Source organism: Panicum virgatum, chromosome 2K, assembly GCF_016808335.1.
Source record: "Panicum virgatum strain AP13 chromosome 2K, P.virgatum_v5, whole genome shotgun sequence".
NCBI classification, from domain to species: Eukaryota; Viridiplantae; Streptophyta; class Magnoliopsida; order Poales; family Poaceae; genus Panicum; species Panicum virgatum.
In genome coordinates, this window is record NC_053137.1 from 11,268,956 (window position 1) to 11,295,838 (window position 26,883).

The window sequence follows — 26,883 nt, forward strand, 5'->3', positions numbered from 1 at the left end:
CTACTCGAGCCGCCGCCGCCGACCTCCATGGCCTGAGGTTGAGCCGCCGCCGCCGGACCTCCATGGCCTGAGGCAGATCCGGCCGGGAGGGAGCTCCGGGGCTGCGGCCTCTGCTCTGCCATGGCCCCGCGTGGCCTCCACGCAGGGGCACGCGAGCGCCGCCATGCAAAGGACCGCTGGGGAGGGAGCCGCCGGGACCGACGTCCCAGGAGTCCGCCGCCGTGCAGAGGGCGGCCGGGAGGGAGCTCCGAGGCCACGGCCTCTGCTCCGCCATGGCCCCGCGCGGCCTCCACGCAGGGGCACGCGAGCGCCGCCGTGCAAAGGGCTGCCAGGACTGCCGTCCCGGGCATCCGCTGCCGGGGAGGGAGCCATCGGGGGGAGGGAACCGCCGGTGAGGAGGGAGCCGCCGTGCAGAGACCGCCGGTGTCGAGTCACCGTGGGGGGAGGGAAGCGCCGTGCAGAGACCGCCGGTGGGGAGTCGCCGTAGCCGCCGGTGGGGAGTCGCCCGCGGGCAGGCGAGCTCCGCGCCGCCTTGGTCTTGGGCGGACGAGCTCCAACGAGCTTCGGCTTCGTCGCCGGTCCGCCCCCTCTCTCCTGGCGGCTCGGTGGAGGCCGCAGCGGTGGAGGACGGCGAGCCTGGGCGTCCATGGAGGTCCCTCCTCTCTCGGCGTGGGCGGCGGCGGCGGTCAGCGGTCGGCACGGGCGCGGAGAAGAGGACCTGCGATTTGCGTCTCAGCTGTTGGAGATGACCAAACGAAGGATGCAAATGTATCTACTGTAGAGGATGCAAATGAAGGATTGCATGTCCCATTTTGGCTTCTATTGTTGGAGTCAGTCTAAGGTAACAATTCTTGGCCAGCTGTACATACAGGACCAGAGAAAACTAACCCATCACGCTTTCAACGGATCCTCCAAAATTTTTAGTAAACTATGTGTATTATCATTTTACTCATATATATAAAAATTAAATCTAGGATCTCAAAAAGCTAAGTATAGCTAAATATGATATCTCATAAACAAAAGAAGCCTTGTTATTCTAGAAATGCCATAAGAATATATCCAAAGTTCTTAAGAAAATGAAATAAATGAACTCAAAATAATATTTTTTTACTTTATAACTTGCTAGATCGCACTGTGCTTGAAGAGGGAGATGTAAGTAATAACGGTTGACATATTCAAGCCCCAATCCCAAGGACATATTAGTGACGAGTCATGTGACGACCTGTCACTATGTGGCGTGTTGTGTTTGACCGTAAGCGATTCCACATCCCCTAATGTCTGTGCCGGTCATTTATATATTTTAGAGAAAAGTACGGCTTACACCCTTGAGCTATCATAAAAGTTCCATTTTTCAATCTTCAGCTATGAAACCTGATAACAGAGCTCATCCAACTGTTGTAATCGATTTCGAAGGTAATTTTCCATTTTATGAGAATTAAAAATATTCAATTATAAATTAAAAAAAATCATAAGTAATTCATTTTAATTAAAAAATACAAAATGGGTATCAACAATTTTCTAAAAATGTAACCTATCTATTGGCACAATACTTGTCAACTATTCAAATCCAATTTTTTATATTCATAATATTTGATTGCTTGTAGTTATGCCTATTATTTTTGAATAAAAAAGATTCAAATAGAACAATAGTAGATATGTTAGATTTTAAGAAAATTTTTTGTTCTAGTTTTATATTTTTTAATTTAAAATAAATTAGTTTTGGTTTTTTAGATCTGACTAGAATTTTTTATTTTCTAAAAATAATATAAGACCACCTTTGAAATCACCCCAAGGCCAAATTTGCTCGGTTTTAAAAGTTGGATAGCTTCTATTATCTGGTTTTGTAGTTGAATATTGAAAATCAAATTTTTGCGACAGTTCGAGTGTAAATTAGACTTTTTCCTATATTTTACATGTATATTATGCTTGAAATAAACTTCGTATTAAGTTTCTTTAAGTTTATATTCCTTCTTGTGACCTTGTGACGCCACCCTGACATATAGAGCCAAGAACTCCATGCCATAGTTTTATAAGCATCTAAAAAATTGACACTTCACAATTTTGATTGGACCAACACAACTGAGAGCATGGTTCTAGTCTTCTAGAGGAACACAATTAATCCATTACAAGGAAGTCCTGAGTGCATACACGTACCTCACAGTGCATGACTCTCAAGCATGTATGCGTATGTCAGCTTGAAAATGCATTTACAGTTTTTCAAACATGTTCGAAAGAATAGTTGTCATCATCGGCAATACGCAATATATTTGATACATAGGTGACCACTAGTCCACCACGCATGTCTAGCTTTAGTTTTTCACACATACTACAGAATAAGAATTTTTATTTTGCAATGAGTCAGCCAACCAGTAAAATGGGTACACTTGTAGAGCTCTTTTACAATGTTTGTAAATACCAATGGGTACTTTCAGGTACTTTTACCTTGAATTTTTACCGTTGATCTATGGAAGATATTAATAAAAATTAAATTATTATTCAGTCCCACTTTTTTATACTTGGTCCTATATTTTGGAAGTACCAGGTACTTTATCCTAGGTACTTTGGGGTACTTCTTACCTTCACCACCGTAGGATTTTATCAGATGGACGACTTCTATTTTTTCAATCACTGTAAGCCCAACCCGACGAGATATATATGTTACTGAAATCAATAATTCACATCAACTTATTATGTCAAGCTATTTAGAAACATTAGCTTATATGATGTGGTATGTTGCACTGATGAAAAGATGCGAGATATCCCTAGCACTTTGTAGAAATTGAAAGGATATACCTGATAAGGGTTTCAACTTCAGGGGATATATTGTTATTATGGTTGGGAGGTACCGTCTGGTACCTGTTGTGCAGAATTTTTCTGACCGTTGACCTGATTGTGTAAATTTTTAAAAAAAATCTAGGCTCCTTTCGAGCCTCCATGTGAAGCCAACTCAGATCCTAAAAAAATTCTAAAAGTTCTCACAAAAATTAAAAACATCCGACTAACAATCCGACAACTCTAATCATAATAGTCATTGGATCTGTTATCTTTCATAATAAATTACCCACCTTTGCCATTATAAAAATAGACTAAAATAGCCCCCTAAATATGTATCAAAATTACCCATCTATGATATTATAAAAATATAAAGTAATACCCTATTCTTTGTGTAAATTACCTACCTATGTTATTATAACAATAATGCAAATAATCCCCTAAATTTACCTATAAATTATCTAATTATGTCATTATTAAAACTTAAAGTAACCCCTAAATCCGAATCTAAATTATATAAGTATAACAAAATATTAAAGTGCATCAATATAAACTTCTAAATTACTATTTCTATCATTATTAATATACTATTTATATTTTTGTTTATATAAAAATACGACCCACTATATGTGTCACCATGTATTCATGTATAATGGAAGAGATAAGAATACCAATTCACAAACAAATGGTTCAATTAAATAATATCAAACACACATGGAGGTGAGATACAAAATGAAATTTATTGCAACTAGATAATGATAAATATACATTTTAGAGTATGTGTTAGAATTTAATAGATGAAAGAGGACGTGAGATAGATAATTAAATTATTAGCTTTAAATCTTTTTTATATTAGTTCTAATTAGCTCGTGTAGAAGCACAGGTTGATATGCTAGTTAAATTAATATCGATACGGGTCCCATCGTTTTTGGTATTGGTCACACAAATTTGGTACCTTTTTCTAGGTACCTCTTGGTATCTCTTTGGAAAAAGTTCAATTTACTCCCCTCAACTATAGCCAAAGTCTGAATAACTCCCTAAACTATAACTTAGTTCAATTTACCCCCCTAAACTATGTCATTTAGTTTATTTTACCCAATAACATAATTTATCTTTTTTGTTTCTCCATACACAAGTTGAATTTTAATTTCAAATTTTATAGGATAGTAGTGGACATCACAATGCATATTTAGAAAAAGTTTTATAATTTTCCCTGTTAGTTTTCATATAATTTTAAACTCCAACAATTAATTTATTATTAAATATCCTAACCTATCAAAATAATGACAAAAAATTATGATTTATTTTTCTAACATTGTTTATGGTGTGTACTATTATTTTCTAAAATTTCAACAGAGAAATGAAAAAGACAAATTATAGTAGGGGGTAATTTGAACCAAATGGATAGTTTGAGGGGTAAAATGAATCAAATAATAGTTTAGGGGGGTTATCCAGACTTTGGCTATAGTTGAGGGGGAGTAATTTAGACTTTTTCCTATCTCTTATATCTTAACAAATGATTTTAGCGCAATGAATGATCCAGCTTTTAGTATCTCTATATTTTTTTGCTTATCATTATCGCGAGCAGATTTGAAAGAGCTGTCATTTTCCGGGGTTCTTGTTTTTTACAATGGCCTGTATTTGACCTACCTCTCTGATTCATACACTGACTGTGTTGGACAACAATTCAGCAAACACTACGAAAGTAAAACAATATACTGGCCAGAGAAGAAGCTGATCAAGTGATCATACGGATCTGCATCCGACTGGAGATTGAAGAACTTCTCACCGTTAACTCTGAATGAAGTGACCCTGAACGTTTCACAGGCACGATGAGTTGCTATTGGCCCACAGCAGTACAGCACGAATGGCTCTTCGAGGTTGAAGGGATAGACCTTCCAAAACCAAACCGTGCCATAAGTGCACTTGATAGCACTCTGCTAACAGCCTTCCAATGAAGATCCTCAGATCAAATTGTACGATGATGCAGCTAGGTAACAAACAGAGGTCTGTACTACAGAGGAATATGAACCTTAGGATCTGAAATGTCATTGAGAAATGATCTTGCATACTCTCCTATTCTACATGCAACAATTACTTAACATAATTTTTGCGTGATTGACTAATCAACAACTGTTTAGACTGAGGAGGGTTGTCTGCTTGTCAGACAGAAAACGTCCCTTAGGACATCAGTGGTACTATCAATGGGCAAACATGTAAGACTATAACTTTTTTTACAACGTTGCAGGAATGGCAATGTAACGAAGGCATGCGGTCAATCAATCGATGAATCGGTGTTTCGGTGCCTCTTTAGATCCTGCAGGTACACTGGTCCCTGATGGCCTGACGAGAGCCAAAGTTAAGTTCCTGTCTTGACGATTACTGCAAAGATTTAGCCAGTCGCCTTTTTATGTTTCGATTGGTACGGAGGTAGTACTTATATTGGAGGATTGCACTTGTCTCCAGGAATAATCTAGCAGATCCATATGAGCATCAATAAGGACGAATAACGTGCAAGGCCACTATCTGCTTCACCTTCCACGAGTGTCAATGAAAAAGCTCAGCATAAACAGCAGCAATAGGCTGGCTCGGGATCGAACTTCTTTTGGATTACCATCTTGGTATTGGCATTCAGATAGCACAACAAAATCCAGCCTAACTGTGAATAAATTCTAGGCTTATGAGGAATCCAGTCCAGATAGGTCCTCCCAACCAAAGATCTCCTGCAGCATATGCCACATGAATGTTGCACTCATCTAACATATGGTTGGCTGACATTCACATGTGAATGTTCAAGCCTGCGATTTTCCTTATCTAAAAAAACATGTAATAAAATGATTAGCAGTTACCATAGTGCCCCAGAGTATACAGCATTCAACTCTTTCTTTCCCTCCTAACAATAAACAATTTTAGTCCCTGTCTCAGGGAGGACAAAATTAAACAAATCAGGTGGTTTTATGAAATTGTTGTAAAGCATCAATCATACCATGTCGACACTTGACAGTAGTACAGTACTGATCGCTATAGGACGATAACTCGCTAGTAAGTTAGCAAAGAAAAAAAATGGCTGTCCATATAATTGAAGTATTATCAGTACTTACTTGACTGGCCAAGAATATTCCATAATCAATTGCATACATAATATAGACGAAGCAAGCCAGGCATCATCACTCTGCACCCAGCCGAGAGATAAAAATAAAATCCGCATCGATCAAAGAGAGACAGAATGAGCAGGATGCAGGATAGAGAGCAAGCTTGGACGGCCACGCTTTCTATTCTGAAGTATAAAAACATGGCTACCTTCCAAAGGAGAGCAATTGAAGTAGAATATCTTGGGCGGCCAGTGGTTACATCACTGGAATATTTTTGTATCTGTTCTCGGACGAGCTTTCGCAACCGTTCAGTTGATGCACCCACATCTCTTAGCTTTTTTACTTGTTCTGTCCTTCTCCTTGAGGATTGCTGATGACTCTGAAGCTTGCCTTTCCAATGTTTCAATACTGTGTTAGACCCCCCCCCCCCCCATTGGTACCAAAATGTTTTTGGAAGTTTTTTTTTTTGAAGGGGGAGGTTTTTGGAAGTTATCAGCTGGCACCTAAAGAGTTGGATGAACATTTCAAAACAAGTTCCAAATGCTAAGTGATAGTGATTTTCAGTTCAAAATTTATGACAGTAAGTTCAATCCTGATTCAAGTGGTTGTCTCGAGTACACAATGGCACTATTTTGCTACACAACTCATGGCAGGGGGAATATGATGACGGACCTGACTTAATCTAGGCATGCCTACACAGGTCTGAGGTAGCTTGGATGCTTATATGTGGCCTTGTCTTGTTCAATGATTGAGCCCAACCCCAAAGGGCACTACAAGCAGAATAACACATAGCCACTTCACTACAAAAAAAAAAAGAATCATGTATAGCACACATGCCTCAGCAGTAGGCAGGACCCATCCCTGAGCTATACAGTTCCAGATCATATGGATTCTTCAACGTTTCTGTCTATAAAATAATCTCTTTTGTCCGGATCAGATCTCTCTTCAACTGGTTGTTTCTCTATCTGGCAGAGTAGGGCAGAATTAACTGGAGATCAAGTGAGGATTTGGCAAAAGTTTACCTGACTCGAATTTTGTGCCAAACACATAATTAAAATGCTAACAATCAGCTGGTACGGGATTTAGCATATCTAATGAATAAGTTGAAGCAGTCCCTTTTCTTTCTCTAGTTCAGACTTTACTGAACTACAATGACTTCAGTACGTATCAGACCGGATGTCGCAACAATTAAGTAATACTACTCCCCCTTGTAGAAATAAAACTACAGTTTCACCTGCGCTTACACGACACGATTCTCACCCACACCACTACCACAGGTCTGCACCTACACAATGAGAACTAGTCACCAAAACGTTCACGCAGATTAGTATGATATTCAACAGATAAAGCAATGCCACCAAATTTGCACCTAAACCATCAGATCTGCTAGCACACTAAATATAGCAACCAGTGGCCCTAAAGCCCTTTCTAATTAGTAGTGTAGACAAAAAGGCATGGTTTCGGGGTCATGGCAAGCTATCACTCCCCAACATAAACCTAGGTTCCATGACCGTGACCACAAAACAAACCTGAGTACAAAAGGAAGCAGGTACATCGTGCCTTGGCCCCTCCTGTTTGACCTCGATAGGATGCCAAATGGAGCTTTCTTGTTTTTGTTTATCAGGCAAATTAAAAGATTGTCCCACAATTTTTTTAATCTCTTAGCAGCATCCATCATATGGTTGCACACTTGGATGGTGTGTGTATATAAGTTGGCCAAGGGGGCAAGAGGACGCCACTCCACAACATCTTCTCCAAGCCTTTGAGAGAGTTTGATAGGCTGTAGGCATGGAGATTGAGAGGGAAACTCTGGGCAACGAGAGAGCGAGAAGCTGGAGAGCTAATGCGCAGGAAGAGTCTAAGAAGCTCGAAGACAGTGATCGACCGATCAAGGTTACTTGTCTATCTGCATCCATGTGCATCTCTTTTTTTTTTTCGACGAACATCCATGTATCACTTCAGTCTTGAGTTTATAGAATATAATGGATGGGTGGGAGTTCTGAAGTGCCGAGTGGTATTATTGTTGACAAGACTGTTCATAACTTCTTCCTTTTTGTTCTGTGCAACCCAGGAGCCTTCATGGAAAAGGTTCCTGGCTCATGTTGGACCAGGGTTTATGGTGTCATTGGCATATTTGGATCCTGGGAACTGTGAGTCTCTCTCTCTCTCTCTCTCTCTCTCTCTCTCTCTCTCTCTCTCTCTTCTCTCTCTCTCTCTCTCTCTCTCTCTCTCTCGTTTCTCACAACCTTTTTCCAAACTGAAACAGTAGAAACGGATCTGCAAGCTGGAGCAAATCACAGATATGAGGTACATTTTCAGTGCGTTCCAAAAGCAAAGAAGATTTTGTTCCTTCCTTTTTTGATTCTGTGCTTTTCTTTTCGCCACCATTAGTCTAGCAAATCTTCTGAACTTTTATTCCAGAAGATTACAAAAAGGGAACCTAACTGAATGTCTGCCTTTTGCAATTGCCTGATTCTATTTGTGTCATCTTTAGCTTCTCTGGGTGATTCTCATTGGTCTCATCTTTGCACTGATCATACAATCACTAGCAGCTAATCTTGGAGTTGTGACAGGTAAGTAGAAGGCAACGCCTACTTTGTCATCTCTGCATATAGAAATATTAACGATTTGGAACTAATGGTATTCATTTTAAACCAGGGAGGCATCTTGCTGAGATATGCAAGAGTGAGTACCCAAAGTTTGTGAGGATCTGTCTATGGATCCTTGCAGAGGTAGCTGTGATTGCAGCAGATATTCCAGAAGGTTAGAAGAAAAAATAATAAGCCAAAACTCTAATATTCAGCAAACACAAACTTTAAATTTCTCAAGAAATAAAGGCCACATTTGACCTTGTTCTAATTTAATTTAAGCTGACTGAGAGGAACAAAAAAGTAATGTATATTACTCCCAATGTCTGGGCCCACATTCTAATTGTTAATGCACAACTAGAGCAAGTTTTTTGTTCTAGTTCTTTGTCTGCAGTCCATACTGTTCCTTACAAATAGTTTTATCACATCCCTCACAAATATTTGTGCTAAAATAATCCAGATCATCTTAGGATGATGCAAGTTACTATCATACAAAATGTAATCTTTCACTGGCGTGTTCGTTTGTCTTATCGTTGAATACTTCAATAGCATCACCGCCAGCACTGGAAGAAGTTGCAAGGACCTAGAACAATACTCTAATCAATCCTTGTTTCTTAATTACTAACGTTTGATGTCCTACGTTTTTGCAGTTATAGGGACAGCCTTCGCTTTCAACCTTTTGTTTCACATCCCCGTGTGGGTTGGGGTTCTCATCACCGGCTCCAGCACTCTCATGCTTCTAGGCCTGCAAAGATATGGGGTACGGACTCATGGATTTACCGTTCAACTGTTACATTTTTCAAATATTGACGCAAAGAAATTGTCACAAACCTTTCTTTCTTTAAGATAAAATGTTGTTAATTAATTGACTAGTTGCGTATTAGTGTGATGATATTGGGGTCCCTTTTTTTAACTAGGTGCGGAAGCTGGAGTTCCTAATCTCCATGCTGGTGTTCGTCATGGCGGCGTGCTTCTTCGGGGAGATGAGCTTCGTGAAGCCTCCGGCGGTGGAGGTCCTCAAAGGGCTCTTCATCCCTAGGCTCAAGGGCGCTGGCGCCACCGGAGACGCTATTGCCCTCCTTGGAGCTCTTATCATGCCGTAAGCAATTGTGGATTATTGCACATGCTTTTAAAAATTATTGATTTGTCCATGGCAAAAGAGGTGACCAGGTCAAGAGATTATGAAAAATGGGAGTGGTTGGCAATGAATTGAACTGCGTCAGAGCTCCACATGCACATAAGCAGTAGCTGCCACGAACATGTTTTGTATATAATAACTTGTTAGCTACTTAGCTGTTGACTAAAACCCAAAAAAGTTCTTGTTTATTTGAGTACAAAATTATTTTTTCGTTAATCAACTAATTGATTGCAGGCACAACCTGTTCTTGCACTCTGCACTGGTGCTGTCAAGGAAGACGCCCTCATCTGTTAGAGGAATCAAGGTAAGTTACCTTACATTGACTCGCCAAATGTTTATTAATTGTACATGTTCAAGGAAAAGAAAAAGAAATGGTAATCGTCATGTGCCATTCAACTCACTTCTGCACATGCATGATGCCCTCCTGGATCAAATTCAGGACGCCTGCAGGTTCTTCCTCTACGAGAGCGGGTTCGCGCTGTTCGTGGCCCTGCTGATCAACATCGCCGTCATCTCCGTCTCCGGGACCGTCTGCTTCGCCGACAACCTCTCGCCGGAGGACGCCGAGAAGTGCAGCGACCTCTCACTCGACTCCTCCTCCTTTCTCCTCAAGGCACGGCGATAGCTACTACTCGCCAGTGACCACCAACTACAGCTAGCTGCGAGAATTATTGTTAGAGATACTAAATAAGTTTTTCTTTGTTTGTTTTATCTGTGCTTCGATCAGAACGTGCTGGGCAGGTCGAGTGCTATCGTGTACGGCATAGCGCTCTTGGCGTCTGGACAGAGCTCTACCATAACAGGCACTTACTCCGGCCAATACATTATGCAGGTACCTTTCACCATTTTTAAAAAATGATTAAGTTAATTATGTAATCTGTTAAGTCCTTGTGATGTTTACAACTTGCGGTTTGACTTGTCATGGTCTGTAAGACTGAACTTATTTGATCATTAGTTCCTTTTGAGCTTTTTTTTTGTCAATAACTCAAACTTATTTGAGTTACTAGTTAAACCTTCTCCTGGTACTGTTTTTTTTCCAAGAACACCAATTTCTCTTTTTTTCAATGTAAGGTACTATTTCTAGTAAGTTACTGAACCATATGTTGCTCAAGAATTGATGGCCAGTTTTCCAAATCTAGAATCGTGTGGGCACCTTTCAAGAATCCACCCTTTCTCCGACAAACCAAAGAACCATCGCATTCTTCGTACTGTTTATATGTACAGTTCATGGAGAGTCAACTGTGGAAATCCTAGTAGGATTTCACCAAGAGCGCTGCAAGCTTTATTTTAAGCCTTGTTGCTTTGTTCCTGTTGCGTATGTGCAGGGGTTTCTGGACATCAGGATGAAGAAGTGGCTGAGGAACCTGATGACCCGCTGCATCGCCATTGCGCCGAGCCTAGTCGTCTCCATCATCGGCGGTTCCAATGGCGCCGGCCGTCTCATCATCATCGCCTCGGTGCGTCACATTCCACCTCCTATATATGGGCCGAGTGGCACGTCCACTACACCCATATATAGCACCTGGTTAATCCTAACTGTGGCTTATCATCATCAGTAATTAGCAAGTGATTATTACCTAACAAAAGGGCACCACTGAGCATGTGATCTAAAAGTGCGCAATAATGAAGTGCCCCTTCTAGACCATGTAAACAAAGCAGGCCAATGATTGGTGATTTTGCCTTGTGATGATTTTCCCTGCAGATGATACTGTCCTTTGAGCTGCCATTTGCCCTGATCCCACTTCTCAAGTTCAGCAGCAGCAGCAGCAAGATGGGGCCCCACAAGAACTCCGTCTCTGTAAGCACTCACCGCCTCTGGGAAAACTAGCTACGTCCTTGCTGCTTGCTCGTGTCTGCACTTTTATTATCTACCTTGTGATGCCTAACATGGGGTAGCCTTGCACAAGATTCTCCAGCACAACCTGCACCACCCCATGTTCTGGATCCGTATATGATATATACAAAGCTCATCACATGCCAGCACTGGCAGTGTACGTCCAAGACAAACGAAACAAACAAACTGGTTGCATGAACCGGATCTAGAATCTGCAGCAACCAGGCTCGAGGCATCATCCTTTCCCCCTGCACAGGAAAAGATGTCGATCACGAGAGCAGATTTTATTTGTTAAAACAATCTTCAAAATAATAATCCAAGAGTGGTTTTACTTTCATCACATGTTAAAAAAAAGAGAGTGTGTGTAGTAACAATATTCTTAATTTAACCATGTGTTTATGTGTTTGCAGATCATCTTGTTCTCGTGGTTGCTCGGGCTGATGATCATCGGCATCAACATGTACTTCCTGAGCACGAGCTTCGTGGGGTGGCTCATCCACAACTCGCTGCCCAAGTACGCCAACGTGCTGGTCGGCCTCCTCGTCTTCCCCCTCATGCTCATCTACATCTTCGCCGTCATCTACCTCACCTTCAGGAAGGACACCGTCGTCACCTTCGTCGCCGACTCTGCTCAAATCGACGCCGAGAAGGCCAAGGCGGTCGACGAGGACGAGGATGAGGAACCGGACCGGCCTGTGCCATTCCGGCAGGACCTTGCGGACATCCCTCTCCCGGAGTAGAAAGGCTCATATCTAGAGTCTATATATATATCTAGTATATATGTTAATTCCAGGCAATGTTCACTACTTGTAGTGTATTAAGAGTGAACTAGTACTATCGAATGTAAATGAACTAGCAAGGTGGCCCGCACAAATAGTGCGGGTAGCTAGTTTTTTATTTTTATTCTTCCATCTCCAGTTTTTAAAGTTTATTCATACATGCATTTATTTTGATTTAATGGCTGCGGTATCTTTTCTCCATCACGTGTCGTGTGCATGCTCTATAAATTTATTTTTATAGCCGGCAAGGTACAATCTACTTCTTTATGTTCACCCTCCTCTATGGTCATCATCACTCTCTCAAAATCTTAGTTGTATTAACTTTTTTCTACTCATAGTTTTTTAGTAAAATGCTATTAAATTGTACTTCTCCATGGCCATGCCAATAGGTTTTTAGTTGTTAACATGTTTTCTAAATTGCACACTAAGACCATCTCCAAAAGTACCCTAAATCTATTCCCAAAACTCATTTTTGGAAGTAACCAGCAAATTTCGGACTCCAACAGCTCCCCAAACCAGCTCCCAATCATTTTCTCCTAAAACTTCTTTAGTTTTGATTTTAAAGGTGAAACAAATTTTTTTATGGAGTTGAAACTGCTTTTTTAAATATTTAGCGAACTATCTTGTTGATGGCAATGTGGTAGTTTTGAGAACACTTTACAATTTAGTGAGTGAGAAGAAGCCGGTGAAGCTATTTTTTTTCTCCTCTTCTATATTGCAAGCTATTCTAGGATTTCATTTGGGCTTCTTGGACGAAGCTATTTTATTTTTATGCATTTGTTAGAACTTTATCACAAACTATTGGAGAAGCCCAGCAAATAAAACCCTAATAATTGTTAGGGTTACTTGTGTTACCGTCGAACGTACTGGTGTTTGAGATGTTGACATATAATGAAGGGCATGCAAGACTCAATGAATGTCATAGTCAAATCACTACTTAGCTTTCGATATATGGTGATTGATATGTAATAATTAATATTTATTTGGTTATTTATAATTTGATAAAAAGTAGAAACATGCATCTTTCTAACTTTTTCAAATTATTGGTACCATAGGAAAATTTAATGTTAGCCAATGAAAATTGCAGTTACATAGTTGTTATAATCTACAGTGCCAGACAGCTAATCAAGCAAGTTGTAGACATACGTAATTGAGACAATGGTTAATTCATTTTAAAAGAAGAAAATGAAGTTGTACCTGTAGTGGCAATAGCATGAAAATTTTAATATCTGTGCTCTTTATTTAAGTATAATTTGCTTCTAAATATCAATTGGAAATGAAATGCTATTTTTCATTTTTTATAATTTAGTTTTTTACTATTTATTTACCTAAGCTGATTTTTACCATATTGCAGCGCCATATATTCTTTTGACTTCCCATGAGGCTGCTTGTTACGTAGAACACCATGTATCTGCTCCGTGCATCACATTTCAAATATGATTGCACACTAAGTGTGAGAGTATACTTAACATAAATAAGGAACATACATGTGTTTCCGATCCGATTTCTTTGCACGCATCTCGTATCTCTCAATGGCCTTTTGCTAAACTCACCGGATGACCACGTCCCAAGTCTTCGACATCTTTAGCTTCTGTTGGAACATCCAGATGTTGGCGCCACCTCCTCTGTTCTATTTTTTTGGCATTGTCATCTAGGTCTTTTAGAGGTAGCTAGGACAGATGTTATTCCTTCTATCTAACGACAACAATGAACTACGATTTTATTATCATGCATTTTGTCTTTATAATATCATTCCTCATTTTGGACATCTAGAATTTTTAATTTATTTTTTTACTAATCATATTTGTTATGGACTCTTTGGTCATATCCTAATTTTTTCTATTTTAAAATTCTGAGATAGCTCTTTAGTAACAACAGTAAGCTACAATCTTAATATCATATGTTTTATCTTTATAATATCATTCCTCATATTAGGCATCTAGATATTTTTAATTTCGAATTTATTTTTTACTAATCGTATTTGGTATGGACTCTTTGGTCATATTCTAGTTTTTCATATTTTAAACAGAAATTAGCTCTTTAATAATAGTATTTGATATGGACTTTTGTGTTAGTTTAGTCCTAATTTTTCCTCTTTTTTAATTTCGAAATTAGCTATTATGAAGAATTTTTTATTTTGATTTTTTTTTACTACTGGTATGTGGTATGGACTCTTTGGTCATATCCAAGTTTTTCCTATTTTAAAATTCCGAAATTAGCTCTTTAGTAATAATATCTGATATGAATTGTTGAGTTAGTTTATTTCTATTTATTTCTATTTTTTAATTTCGAAATTAGCTATTTAGTAATAGTATTTGATATGGACTCTCTTGACTTAGTTTAGACCGTCAGATCTTCATAAAATCCAACGGTCTAAATTATTCTCTTTTTTAGATTAACGTGAGAATTTCTAGACCCTCTCGGTGAATGTGGTGGCTTCTTTTAACACTCCTTTAATAATATAATAGATAGTGGAGTGGTAATTCTACAATCTTGGTGCCAACCTTTTTGTCAAAAGTCGACGTCATGATGGAGCCCAATGCAAGCACTCAATCAGAATATCAGATGTGTATAGTACTGCTGCTGATAGCGATGCGGACCACCCTTCTTCATTTGTTTGGCATAGAGTAGCATGTATCATTAAAATAATTAATATATTATTGAGCATCTTATATGAATATTTTTTTCGCACATTGGTTGGGACTTATCTAGAGCCAGAGGAGGGGAAGAGTCGCAACGGAGAAGGAAGATGAAGATGACGCCACCCCCATCGCTGAGCAAGAGAGGAATTACTAGGAATTTAATTATCAATAATCTCTTATTGGAGGGCCATCATTGACGCCGAGTGCAGATTTTTTTTCACCATTTATATTTATTGATTCATTTAAATGACTCGTATGTGCAGGAGTTGCACGATGTTCATGTAATAGTATACTTTTATTATACCATTTCACACCTTAGTGAAAATATTTTGATTAACTATGTGCAATTGATTGCAAATAGATATTCTTTGTAGTTGATGACATCATTTTGTATTCCTACTGCACTGTATCAGCATCAAACGCTATCGTAGGTTTTTTTAGATAATGGAAAAGATTATCCGGCTTCACCCTCCTCATCGAGGGTGGTCAGACCAACCTTATTACATGTAGTAGCAACCACACTACGTTCTCACAATATATTTAAAGTATAAATCATGCTTATTGAAAGCTAATTCGTAAACTAAAAGACCATCCATGGGATGCGAAGAAACAAAGAGCCGCGACATCTCCAGCAAACAACATGCATGAATCATCCTCTCCTTTTGATCCTCAATCGCTGCAACTGCGCCCAATGGCGTAGCCAATACGTTCCTCTGAATAAAACCTGCAAAAAAAGTTTTTTGGTTGACACTTGTTGAAAACAACATCGTTTCTGGAGAGCCAAATCACCCAACACATAGCCGATATGCCTCTCAATAAATGTAATTTTAGTTTGTGGCCCCCTTGTTTTAATCAATGATTAAATAAATCATCAACATCCTTTGGTGGTGCTAAACCAAAAATTAAGTGAATAGCACTAACCACAATCGAAAAAAAGGTATTGGATACTTTCGTCCTGATTTCAAAAGCTGCAAACTTTACTTCCAATCCAGTTTCGCCTAGCTAAATTATCCTTTGTAAGTAACACACCCCTTTTCAAGTGTACCGCATAAAGATTTTAATATTTGAAGGTATATTTGCATGCCAAATCTCTTGTGTAACCTTTATACCACTATTAACAAGATTTTTATACATAGAGTGCACCGTGAAGCAGCCATTAGCTTGTAGGGACCAAGTGGAGGCTCCCCTCTTGTAAATTAATGTTCAACAATATAGACACTATACGGAGCCAATCATGTAGTTTATCTCCCACTAGAGCTCTTCTAAAGGAGATATTTAGTGGTGTGGTGCTAAACACTTCCACTGCCGTAGCGTGTCGTCGTCGAACAATTTTAAACCGAGATGGAAATTGAGACTTCAAGCTCTATTTGCCCAGCCATATGTTTTCCCAAAACCTTATTAGATTCTCTTAAGAGATATGATAACAAGAAACATGGTTTTCACAACACAATTCATTTATGATGAAAAATCAGTTTGTATGTGAAAATTTCTAGAATTTTCTCTATTTTTATATTAATTCTAATTAGCCGTGCGGGAGCTGATAGGATAATAACAATAAACAGGATATGCATTGTACTTTGTTGATATATATGGAATCATATACTTTACTGCTCCATAGTATATATTAAGTTAAAAAAATTGATTGAAGACATTCCATAATGATCAAATAATAAGTCAAAGATTCCAATAGAAATGAAAACTCTAGTTTCTAGATAATGTGATTTTTTTCCTGCCTCCAGCGGACACACAACCAAGAAAATTCTAGTTCAGAGACTAATCTTTTTTCTTAAAAGAAATAATATTCCAGTTAAGGGCCCCATGAAGTAACAAAAGAAACTGTGAATATCATCCATCTCTTTCATTTTCAAGGGATTACAGTACCTTGATATATGTCATGCTAACTAAAACACGTAACATTTCATTTGTACATGAGCATATATATTACTCGCTTAGGAGAGCCCACATCCAACTAATTAACTGATCATTTGTTGATGGAAGCAAGACATGCCTGTTAAAAAAAACTCGCCAATTTAACAAGATCATTTATTGATGATGGTACTATTTAGATAGATCAAGTCAGAGATACACAGCAACCCCTGAAATTTTATTTGGCTACTATACACAAGTGTAATGCAACTATACGTTTTGGTTCTTCAAAAGGTTTAGATATAATACCCCGCGCGTGCATGTATGTGTGCTGCATCTCTCAAATACTAATAACTTTAATCAATCCAATAAGTCAGAGTTAATAGTGACATCTCATTAATTAGGTTATTTATGCATGCATATATGACTCTTATTAGCGCTAATAGTTCATGAGTATGTTATGTCTATGATGGTCACATCATTGTGTATATATATTATCTCCATTCGCTTTGTTTTACCATATAATAAATACGACAGGATGTGACCTGAAAGAACCGATAGACTAATATAGCGGCCAGTTGCTGCATTTCCCATCTTCTTAATCTATCTGTTGTCGTACCGTGCAAAATGAGCTTGACTCTGATCTGTATGTAGCATATGTCATCAGCATGCCTATAAGCTTTGCTAAAAAAAAACATGCCTATAAGCAGGTTAGTTATGCAAAAGTCAATGCTGATCCAACCATGTGGAGGCTGCAGCTTACCACATGTTCTCTGGATAAATATTAGCGGATAGATGCTAAGACTCTCATCTGAATATTAGTGGATGTATAGGCAAAAACCATAACAAGTAAGCTAGCCGCCTACAAATACATAATAACTTGCCATTTTATTAAGATGGTCCTTTGTTAATGGTACAAATTAAACAATCAAGTAAGAAAGTGAAATACGGTAGCAACGTAATGTATCAAGTGCACAACAAACCATGTGCTTTCATTCTTCAACGAATTATGTGTACCCAGGTGTGCATTCTTGTGAAATTATTCTTTAAATAATTAATTAGATGAGAAGGCAGACTTAATGGTGACATCGTCTCATTGTTTGAGCTACATTATTAGGTTGTTCGTGCATATAATTGCAGCCAGTATCGTTCCAAAAGTCTTTGGGGGTACGTACCGTGTGTATTTTATCTCAGTCGTGCTACTGTTTTAATGTATGCATGCGACAGGATAGATGTGGCCTGAAAGAATTGTTATTAGGGTAATATATACCGGCCATCAGTTGGTGCATTGCCATCTTGTTTCTTGTCATCGTATTGACTAGTGGCGGACCCAGGAATTTTGTAGAGCCCGAGCCAATATCGCAAAAAATAGACCCGAACCAACAGCAAGTCTAATGCCAGCCACAATTGAACCATTTGATGTTTGATTGATCGGTTTTGTCTTCTCCATGTGCTTAACTAATGTGATGAGTGTGTGTGGGTTTATTATTTGTACTTCAAATAAATCCAAGTGAATCAATTTTAAATCAGTAAAGCATGCATATAGTTTAGATATTGACAAATATAATGTATAGTTCGATTCTCGAATTATGTTTTGCTTACAAAAGATACAGATGAGTGTGCATTTTTCTTAGATCAACAAAAGCAGTGTAGGTAAGCTTCACTAAGAATATGTTCAATAGAAACCTCACATGTCAATTCAAGAGAAGCATCTTGGGTGAAAATAGGCAGCCTGTGAGAGATCCGGATCTGGTGGTTTCACTCTATCAGGTAAAATATGGTGTTCCCTGGGGTCCTATCGGCGCCGGGTCATAATGTGAGGTTTCAGCGACTTTTTGAGAGTGAGATTGTGGGTGGGCACTGCGATAGGGCTTTCGGTCTGGTTGCTGGGTCGAGTGGAGTTGTTTTTACACATGTTAATGTCCCAATCCAACCAGACGAGTTTCAGTTGTTTTTTTTTTCTTTTTCCTGCCTATGGTCTCCCAAGACCGTAGTCTTGTATTTTTCTACTATATCAATAGAAACTAGCACTATCTTGTGCGTTTTGTTCAGTTCGTTCAAAAAAATTAATGACCAAATATTGTTGCAAATCTGTTTGGATCCAATATGTATGAACCTCAATCTAGATTTTTCTTGACAGCTTGAAACTTGTATTAGAAATAAATGAGCCAGAACTGGAATGATGTGTACTATGCAGAACATGGATGGAGTTATATGTATACAATCTAGTTCAAAGAATCCAAACAGTTGTGCTGTGGATGGGTGATGTCAAAGATAGTCACCACGACCATAAGTTGTGTCTTTGGTGCCACTACCCGCGGGCCCCAAGGTCGTGTCAACTTCAAGTGCAAAATGAGATGTGCATGTTTAATCTTGAGTCCTTGGAGACGCCAGGTATGGTGTTACGTTTTGCCTTTATAAATGCCACTTCACGCAGTGGGAAAAGGAGAATGGAGACTTATTGATAATGAGAGTACAGTGTGTGTGGTCGTGTTCTTTGAGAGCTTGGATTCTCCATGGTTGTCCTATGTTTTTGTTTGAATCTTACAAATCGAGAATAGTTATCGACTTATCGTCGCGGTTCATCCACTGGAAGATGTAGCCATCCAGCAGCATTTCTATTTCCATCTAATTTAAGATTATATCAGTCACAGGTGCCTGTCTCGACTCTCGACAAACACAAAAACAACTGCGTAAACTCTGGAGCTTAGAGACCAGTCTATTTTCTTCCACTTGATCCAACAATTCATTGTAAAAAGAGTTCCTAACTAAGGGGTATCATTCAGATATCGTTGCAGAGAGCTTCTTTGTACAATCTTTTTAGGGATTTCTTTTTTGTTTTATAATGTAAAAGAGGCCAAAGAAGATTTATGCTATCATGCATGTTCCTACCTGCTATAGGTATGCCACTCTCTAGTTTGGATGTTAGCACTAAACAGGCCATTCATTTAGTAAATGAATGAATGGCCTATTAGAAAGCGTCAACCAAAAGTTGGGTAACTTCAAGCATCGTTTTAAGAATATGTACCACTAGATTTGCTGTGGAAAAAAAAATCGGGATATGTTACTTTCACTAGTATTTTCTGTTAGCATTTATGTATATGAAGGTAGTGATCAAACTTCAAAGTTGGAGTAATTTGCCTGGTGATGGATTGAGACGCCACAAACAGGAGCACTCTGCAAGCTACTGCAAACGGACAAGAGAAAATATTCTGTCTGGAATGTCCATAGGATTTGAAGGAGACGTATCACATATATGAATGATGGGGCCAAACATCATCCGTACAATATCTGCATGATGATATTGCAACCTGATTGCAAGGTGCAGTTGGACAATTCGAACCGTTGTGTTTGTCACTGCGCGCGCCTTGTTTCTGTTTGGACGCGGATATGTCGGATTATGCGGTAGGCTGGACTTCATAATCCCAAATAAACCTCTTACTCAATTTTGGTATGAAATTGGCGTTCTTGTTTTTTTTTCACCAATTGGTGTTCTTGTTCATTGTATATTTGGAGCACTGAAATCCAATGTCAGGAAGCCCAAGTTCCCAAAGTGGATCTAATACACCTTCGAATCATAATGCGTTGTTAGTCTTTATTATTAAGGTTGGGGACATCATAGAGTGCGCTCTATCTATTATACTCCCTCCATCCTTGTTTGGCTTCTACAGGTACATAGGTTTTGTTATACAACTAAATATACACTATATCCAGATACGTAATATCTAGGAAAGACAAATAACTTAGAATTTATAAATAGGATGGATACAATGCAAAATGCAAGAGGAATGAGCATTGTGTTGGTATGACAAAATTTGTGCAGCCACACAACCGAGCAATTTGATTTCCATGTCAAATATACGAATAATTAATGGCATGACAGGCAAAAGATGCCTGCTACAAAATACTGATTAGCTTTGCCATTCGAAATAATAGAGTTTACGGAATTTCTCATTCTGCCACACTGGAGGTCCACATCATCTCATTTCACTGTGATGGGAGAACACTCCGTGTTGTTTGACATGTTTGATTCAAAATGTGAAGAAAAAAAAGAATCACAAAATGCCACCTAGAGTGTGTCATTGACATGCGGAACCCAATCGCTTGCATAGTTGCATGTTGCTCCCAGAACCAGCTGCGTCTCCTTTCCTAATTGCTCAGCTGACCAAGTCAAAATATTCATACTCTGGGTCATGCTATCAAGTTGTATCAACTGAGAGGTTTCTGTTTCGATTCGTTACCCGGACACCACTAGTGTCTGGTGATTCAGGAACTAATTGCTGTGGTTTGTTGCAATCACACTGTTCCCAGATGCTAAATTAGGTGGGCATTCCCCCATCTTCTCCTCAGAACATTGTCTTCATGCACCATTGCAAATGCAACATTGGCATAGCGACCCTTGATCTCCATCCAGCAATTGACCTCAGCAGGGCTACCAATGTTCTCTGTATTACTGTATTAGTCGATAGCAAAAGCCATTAACCATACCCTTCCTCCACTGGAAAAAGAGCAAGAGGTCTCCACTGAACTAACTTTGCTTTCTTTCTGCAGGGTACATAGCAGACGCACTCAGCTCTCATGCACTGAACGGGCCGCCGTTGTCCCAGAAATCCCTAATGGAATGCAGCATCAGCTACTGTTCTCTGCTTAGTAACAACGTGACACCTGAAGACTGTCGCTCATCCACTAAAAGTGACAGCAAAAGGCATTAACAAGAATGCTCCCAGCAAATGATACTGAAAAGTGAAAGTCAAAAATAGTAATGGCCAGGCCTAAGATAGCACTTGTGGAATAAGCCAGACGAGTAAAAGACAACTTTTTTCAAGAACATAGTGAAGTCCTGTTTTCTTCCATCAAATTTCTAGCCTTGGGTCCAAAAGAGGCTACCAAGTTGGGCAGAATTATCATGAGTTGTTGGTATGAACCCTGCGCAGTATGGAATCTTCAAACCCACAAAATTCAGAACACTTGGACTCCATTGAGATTACTAGCAACAGTTCAGAGGAATTTTGAAACTAACTCAAATTACAATACAATAAACTTTTACCACCATAACAGTTCTTGGTACTTCAGCATGCCTTCAAAATAATTCAAATCCTCTATAGGAAGGTCACTAACACGGAGCACTAACACAGAACTAGCATTAGGGATCATGCATTGTAGTCAAATGCGATGCCACAAGCCCACAACCTACAGATCATTTACAGATGAACTAAGGACATACACCATGCTGCACATGGCAATCTAGTCTGGAAGGTAAAAGAGAAAACAGTTTTGGAATATGGTACTTCGTTCCATGATACAGAAAGCTGCACAAATTTTGAAGATGAGTTGAGCTGATCTAACTTCAGTAGTTCATAACTGATGGGTTGTCCCGAATTTGTGCAGTTTTCTTTCAGCTGGAGAATATGAGAACTGATAACCTAAGAATATTAAGATGCGACCTTTCCTGAAGTCTAGGATTCCCTACAACTATAATCCCTACCATGAAACAGATGGTATTGTCCATCACAAAGTCAGTGGTTTCAAACCAGATTCAGAGAAATGGCTGCCATCATGGAGGAATACACCCCCACTGTGAGGAAGCAAGATTTGTGGATTCTTGGCTTTTGCATCAATGTTTTGGGATGGTGAAACTTCCTTCAATTTCTTCACAAAACCAAAGAATTTAGCAACCTGCAACGCATACCTTCATTAACAGGGAAAACTGAATTAGTGTTGTTTGTGCAAATCAAAATTGCTGTTAGGAATTATGGAACCATAATTCTGTCAGCAAGCACTACAACATGATAATTTTTGTACGACTACCAGCCGTCACGGTTAAGATTTCTCCGATGGTCGTACAACTCACAGCATGGCAATCTTTTGTAAGCAAAACAGTATGATTCAAATATTCTTAAAAAAATCGTTTGTCTTTGATAGTCAAGCAGAACCTCAGAAAACAAGAATAACATATTTAAAAAAAGTTGCAACAAAGTCAGTAGACAAGAGCAATTGGTGTTTGTATAACAGAACCCCCCCCCCCCCCCCCCCCGCATCGCCCTCCCTGGCGACTCAGGGGGCGACACCGCGCCGCCGCCTCCCGTCCCCGCAGTAGCTGCCTCCGGTGGCCGCTGCCGCCGCCGGCGACCGGCAGGGCGGCGGCGGCGGCCCGCAGCCGAGCCGAAGCCGGTTCGCCCGCCTCCTCCCTCCCTCCGTTCCCTCTCTCCCTCCTCTCAGCCTTCAAACCTTGCTCCGTTGTCCCGCTCCGCCCCTCGCCGCCGCCGGCCTCTGGGGGGCGGACCTGGCCTTCCCTTCGCCGGATCTACGCCTCCAAGGGGCGGATCTGCTCGTCCTCGGCGGGCGTCGTGGGGGCCGGCCCTCCGTCTCCGGCGCGGCGTCCCTGGCGCGGTCGCCCTGGCCGTGCCGCGGCGGCTGGGTGGGCTTGCTCGCGTGCCGCGTGGGGGCCGGCCCTTCGTCCCCGTCGCGGCTGCCCTGGTTGGGGCTCGCCTAGGGTGGTCGCTCCATCCCCGGCGTCCGGTGCTGCGGTGGTTTCGTCCTCCTCGACTATGCTGCCGGCGGGGTGGGCTCGCCGCGTCCTGGGATGTCGGTGTCTGCCCCCACTGGCCTTGGCATGGAGATTTTTGCTCCTGGTGAAAATCATGTCCGTGCTGCGGACTGGCGACGATGGTGCCTGGTGCGTCATGTCCCTGTTGGGGGCGTTGTCATGGGGCACCTCCATGCCTCCACTGCTGGTCTTGGCCTCCGCGTCTCCGCCACCGCCTTCGGGTCTGCCTCGGGCTATCTGCGCCATTGCGTCAGCCGCTGTCGCGGCGATCCGCCCTGGCATGGAGGTTGGTTCCCTGGTGAAAACCATGTCCGGTGCTCGGACTGGCGACGTTGGCGCCTGGCGCGTCATGATCCCTCTTGAGGGCGTCGTCTTGGGACTTCTTCACGCCTAGGGTGGTCGGCCTCTTGGGTGTTACCTACCTGTGCTCCATTGACGCTTCATCACCATGGTTTGCTTGTTCTGCGACTACCTTGACGGTTGCTTTGCCGTCATTGTGCTGGCGGATGCTTTGCCGCCCCTGATTCGCTCGGTTTGGCGGATACTTTGCCGCCCTTGCTACTCCTACTCTGGCGGATGCTTTTGCCGCCTTGTTTGCGCTGCTTATTGGTCGTCTCCGGCGGATGCTTCGCCGTTGTGGAGCTGCTTCTTCTGGTGGATACTTGGCCACCCTCTGGTTGTTTTCGTGGTCTCAGTCGGCGGCCTCGGTGATGTTGATCTTCATGTAGGTTCATCTGTGTTAGGTCGCTTGGTGGGTCTTGGCGGGTTGGTGAGGTTTTCACTTCTATTCTGTGGTTGTTGTTCTGCTAGTTCTTTGGCCGTTTGTTTTCGTTGGCCTTTCTTCAGTTTTTTCTCTGTTGTTAGTCCTTTGTGTGCTTGTGCAGGTCAACTCCTGTTTGGCCAGCATCAAGTTATGTCTGTAATCTGCTTCCCTCTTAACGAAATACGTGCTAAGGCACGTTCGCGAAAAAAAAGTCAGTAGACAAATGAGTATTGGGTGACTGTTAAAGTGTTAAACTTACTTTCTTTTAGCTTCGATATCCCAGCTAAAATCAATATTTGGTTCGCAGTCCAGTACAAGAGCAGGAACCTAAGTGGCATATATGTATCAGTTTTCAAGGATCAATAACATCTTTTCACAAGAAAATAAACACATGATGCTTACTTTCTGGATACTAGAGTGCACACGACTCCCTTCTAGATAAAACACTCTGTCTTTAATATCTGGGTGCAAGGAGTGATCCATGCTATATGGCAATTGACTTGCTGACAATAGTCTGTGATCCCCATGTTGAGAAGGCAGTAACCAGCATTCATGTTTCTCATGCAAATCTTGCAGATACTGCAGTGTGACACTTCCTTCTTCAGATCTACTTCGAAGCATCATTCTCTTGTGACAAGTATCAGGGGTAGCTCTAAGATAGATAAATCCATCAGGGATAAGGCCAGGAAGAGATGACAGCACAGGGTCAAACCAAGAGTCATAAATGCTAAGCTCCATCCCATTCAACCAGTTAGCTTCATGAACAGCACGAACAAACACCTGCAGAAAGGCGTGCACAAAAAAGTAACTCCATTTGCACAAGATAGAACAGGAAATGAGTAAAGACAAATAGCAAGATTTGTTACAGAACTAATCACCCAAGAGGACAGCATTATGCATCTCCATTTCTTTTGAAACATTGATTTTAAGTAATAAAAGATACACATGACTTTTGAGCTACTCTGAAAGGTTGCTGGTTATAAGTCTACAGCACATTTAAGGAACTAAAAGAAAAAGACACACCATTCGATCACTGAAGATGCTCCGTTCCACCAATCTGAGCGGCTTCATTCCTCCACAGGACTCCTTTTCTTGCATGAGCCTTGTTACAAACACATAGTTTTGAAATGTGTAGGCATACCTCTGAGGTTCAGCATAAAAGGCGCCCAAAATATTGAAATGGTTGGGACCAACATCCTGCCATTTTGAGACTGGCTCAGGTACAATCTCCACAAGATCACGCAGCTCAACTGTCTCATTAGCAATCTTCTGTAAGAAGGTAGACTTCCCCACACTGATGTTTCCCTCAACACAAAAGGTTATCCTCCTGTCCTTGGCCGGTTGCATGACAGGCACCTCACTCTCCTCTTTCAGTTCCCGAACAACATTGTCTTTCACGAAGGATGCTATGCTCTCTGCATGGCTCTTATGAATTATTCCAACAGAACTTTGCAAAAACTGAACCATCTTCTCAGTAGACCCACCCACGCTGCAACAATAAAGAAAATCTGTTGGAGCTCTCAGGACACAAGCAGAACAAGGAACTTTTCAAAAGGTATCTATTCAGCCAAACATTTATGTGACCAAAACATGATATAACAGACAGGACATACCGAACCCATCATTCATACAGTTTGGTCGTGTAACAGTCTGGAGCCAACTCCTGAATATTCCTAGCTTCCTAATTAAGTGAACGAATGGGACCTTGAATTAACTCTGTGATCAACCTCGGCAATGCCAGCCAATGAAGTGGCAGGATTACACAATGCAACAAATGATCTTTACGCCTTATAGTTGAGATTTTAGTTTGCATCTCGGGACAGAGAACAGGCACCAAAACCTGATAGGAGAGAGCAACTCCTGATGTTGGGCACTGAGCACCTAAAAGCTCTTATAACTAACCTTCAAGTGCTGAGCTCTCCATGGGGATTTACTAAAAGAAGCACTAGGCATCATACCAAGGCAAGGCAATCTGAACTTCCCAGTGCAACATGCCTAAATAAAAGACAAACTCCACGAATAAAAGGGGATCAATTTTGGATTTCAGTGTATTACACGCTGCGACCACTGATTCGACTATTTACCACACTACTGAACATGAACGACAGGAGATAAAAAGGCAAGTTCCACCTGACCACGCATGTTTTCCTCATTCCCAAATCAACACCTCCAGCATAAGGACCCCAATCGCAACCTCACATTGTGCGGTTCTTCCTCTTCCCAAGAAACCCGTTCAATGACCCACGTATATCTCAACAAGGAACCAGAAATTTCGCACGGATGCATATACCTTATCCGTGTACAGCTGCTTGAGCCGCGCGAGATCCGTGAACCCGCCGTCGACGAGCTTCCTTAGGTTCCGCGGCCCGACCCCGGGGATCCCCAGCAGCTCCACGCTCTCCCTAGCCGGAAACCGCGCCTCCCTCCCGCCGCCGGCCGCCGAAGACGAGAACCGCCGCCCCCCGAACCGCAGGGACCCCGCGGCGGCGGGGAAAAGGAGGGGCGCGGACGGGGCGGTGGAGGTGGAGGGGAGGACCGGGCGGGGGGCGGGGGACATCGCGGACGGGTGGGAGGAGCTACGGGCGGGTCGGCAGCGGCGGGGAGGGAGGAGGCGGCGCATGGCCGGCGGCGGCGGGGGGCATGGGGGTTTAGGGTTGTTGATTTTTGGCGGGAAGGGGGGTGCGGAGGTCGAGGAGACAGAGCTGCGTGCTGGCTGGCTGCGGCCGGAGCAGAGCAGGGACTTCGCCTCTGTACTAGAAAACCAGGGTTTGTTTTTCTCTTTTTGCACAAAAACCAACCAAAAATGGTTTTCACTTTACACGTCTGTTATTTTTTCTTAAAGATTAAAGATACTTTCACGTC

General features: G+C 41.3%; 3 protein-coding genes across 5 annotated transcripts; 1 reads left to right on the forward strand and 2 right to left on the reverse strand.

The window, feature by feature from the left end:
* LOC120695080 (formin-like protein 20) lies at positions 1–648 on the reverse strand. Its single transcript, XM_039978399.1, has one exon. It carries the CDS (start codon positions 646–648, stop codon positions 1–3), a length of 648 nt encoding a protein of 215 aa, XP_039834333.1.
* A 6,797-nt stretch (positions 649–7,445) lies between these two features.
* Positions 7,446–14,767, forward strand: LOC120666223 (metal transporter Nramp5-like). Its single transcript, XM_039946014.1, has 14 exons — positions 7,446–7,757; positions 7,936–8,014; positions 8,131–8,171; positions 8,359–8,437; positions 8,523–8,627; positions 9,103–9,212; positions 9,370–9,551; positions 9,825–9,894; positions 10,030–10,203; positions 10,318–10,422; positions 10,916–11,047; positions 11,293–11,388; positions 11,835–12,275; positions 14,672–14,767. The coding sequence occupies exons 1-13, from the start codon at positions 7,653–7,655 to the stop codon at positions 12,162–12,164; spliced, it is 1,608 nt and encodes a 535-aa protein (XP_039801948.1). The 5' UTR covers positions 7,446–7,652; the 3' UTR covers positions 12,165–12,275; positions 14,672–14,767.
* Positions 14,768–20,610: 5,843 nt separating this feature from the next.
* LOC120666235 (deoxycytidine kinase-like) lies at positions 20,611–26,733 on the reverse strand. 3 transcript variants are annotated; one of them, XM_039946039.1, is made up of 5 exons: positions 26,312–26,732; positions 25,045–25,510; positions 24,424–24,801; positions 24,281–24,348; positions 20,611–21,397 (listed from the first exon to the last, which is right to left on the reverse strand). In XM_039946039.1, exons 2-5 carry the CDS (start codon positions 25,486–25,488, stop codon positions 21,391–21,393), a joined length of 897 nt encoding a protein of 298 aa, XP_039801973.1. In that variant the 5' UTR covers positions 25,489–25,510; positions 26,312–26,732; the 3' UTR covers positions 20,611–21,390. The 3 variants fall into 3 exon arrangements, with proteins under 3 accessions (XP_039801973.1, XP_039801956.1, XP_039801965.1); XM_039946022.1 differs by lacking the exon at positions 20,611–21,397 and adding an exon at positions 21,670–22,400; XM_039946031.1 differs by lacking the exon at positions 20,611–21,397 and adding an exon at positions 22,253–22,387 and having other exon boundaries at positions 26,312–26,733.
* Between the last annotated feature and the right edge of the window lie 150 nt (positions 26,734–26,883).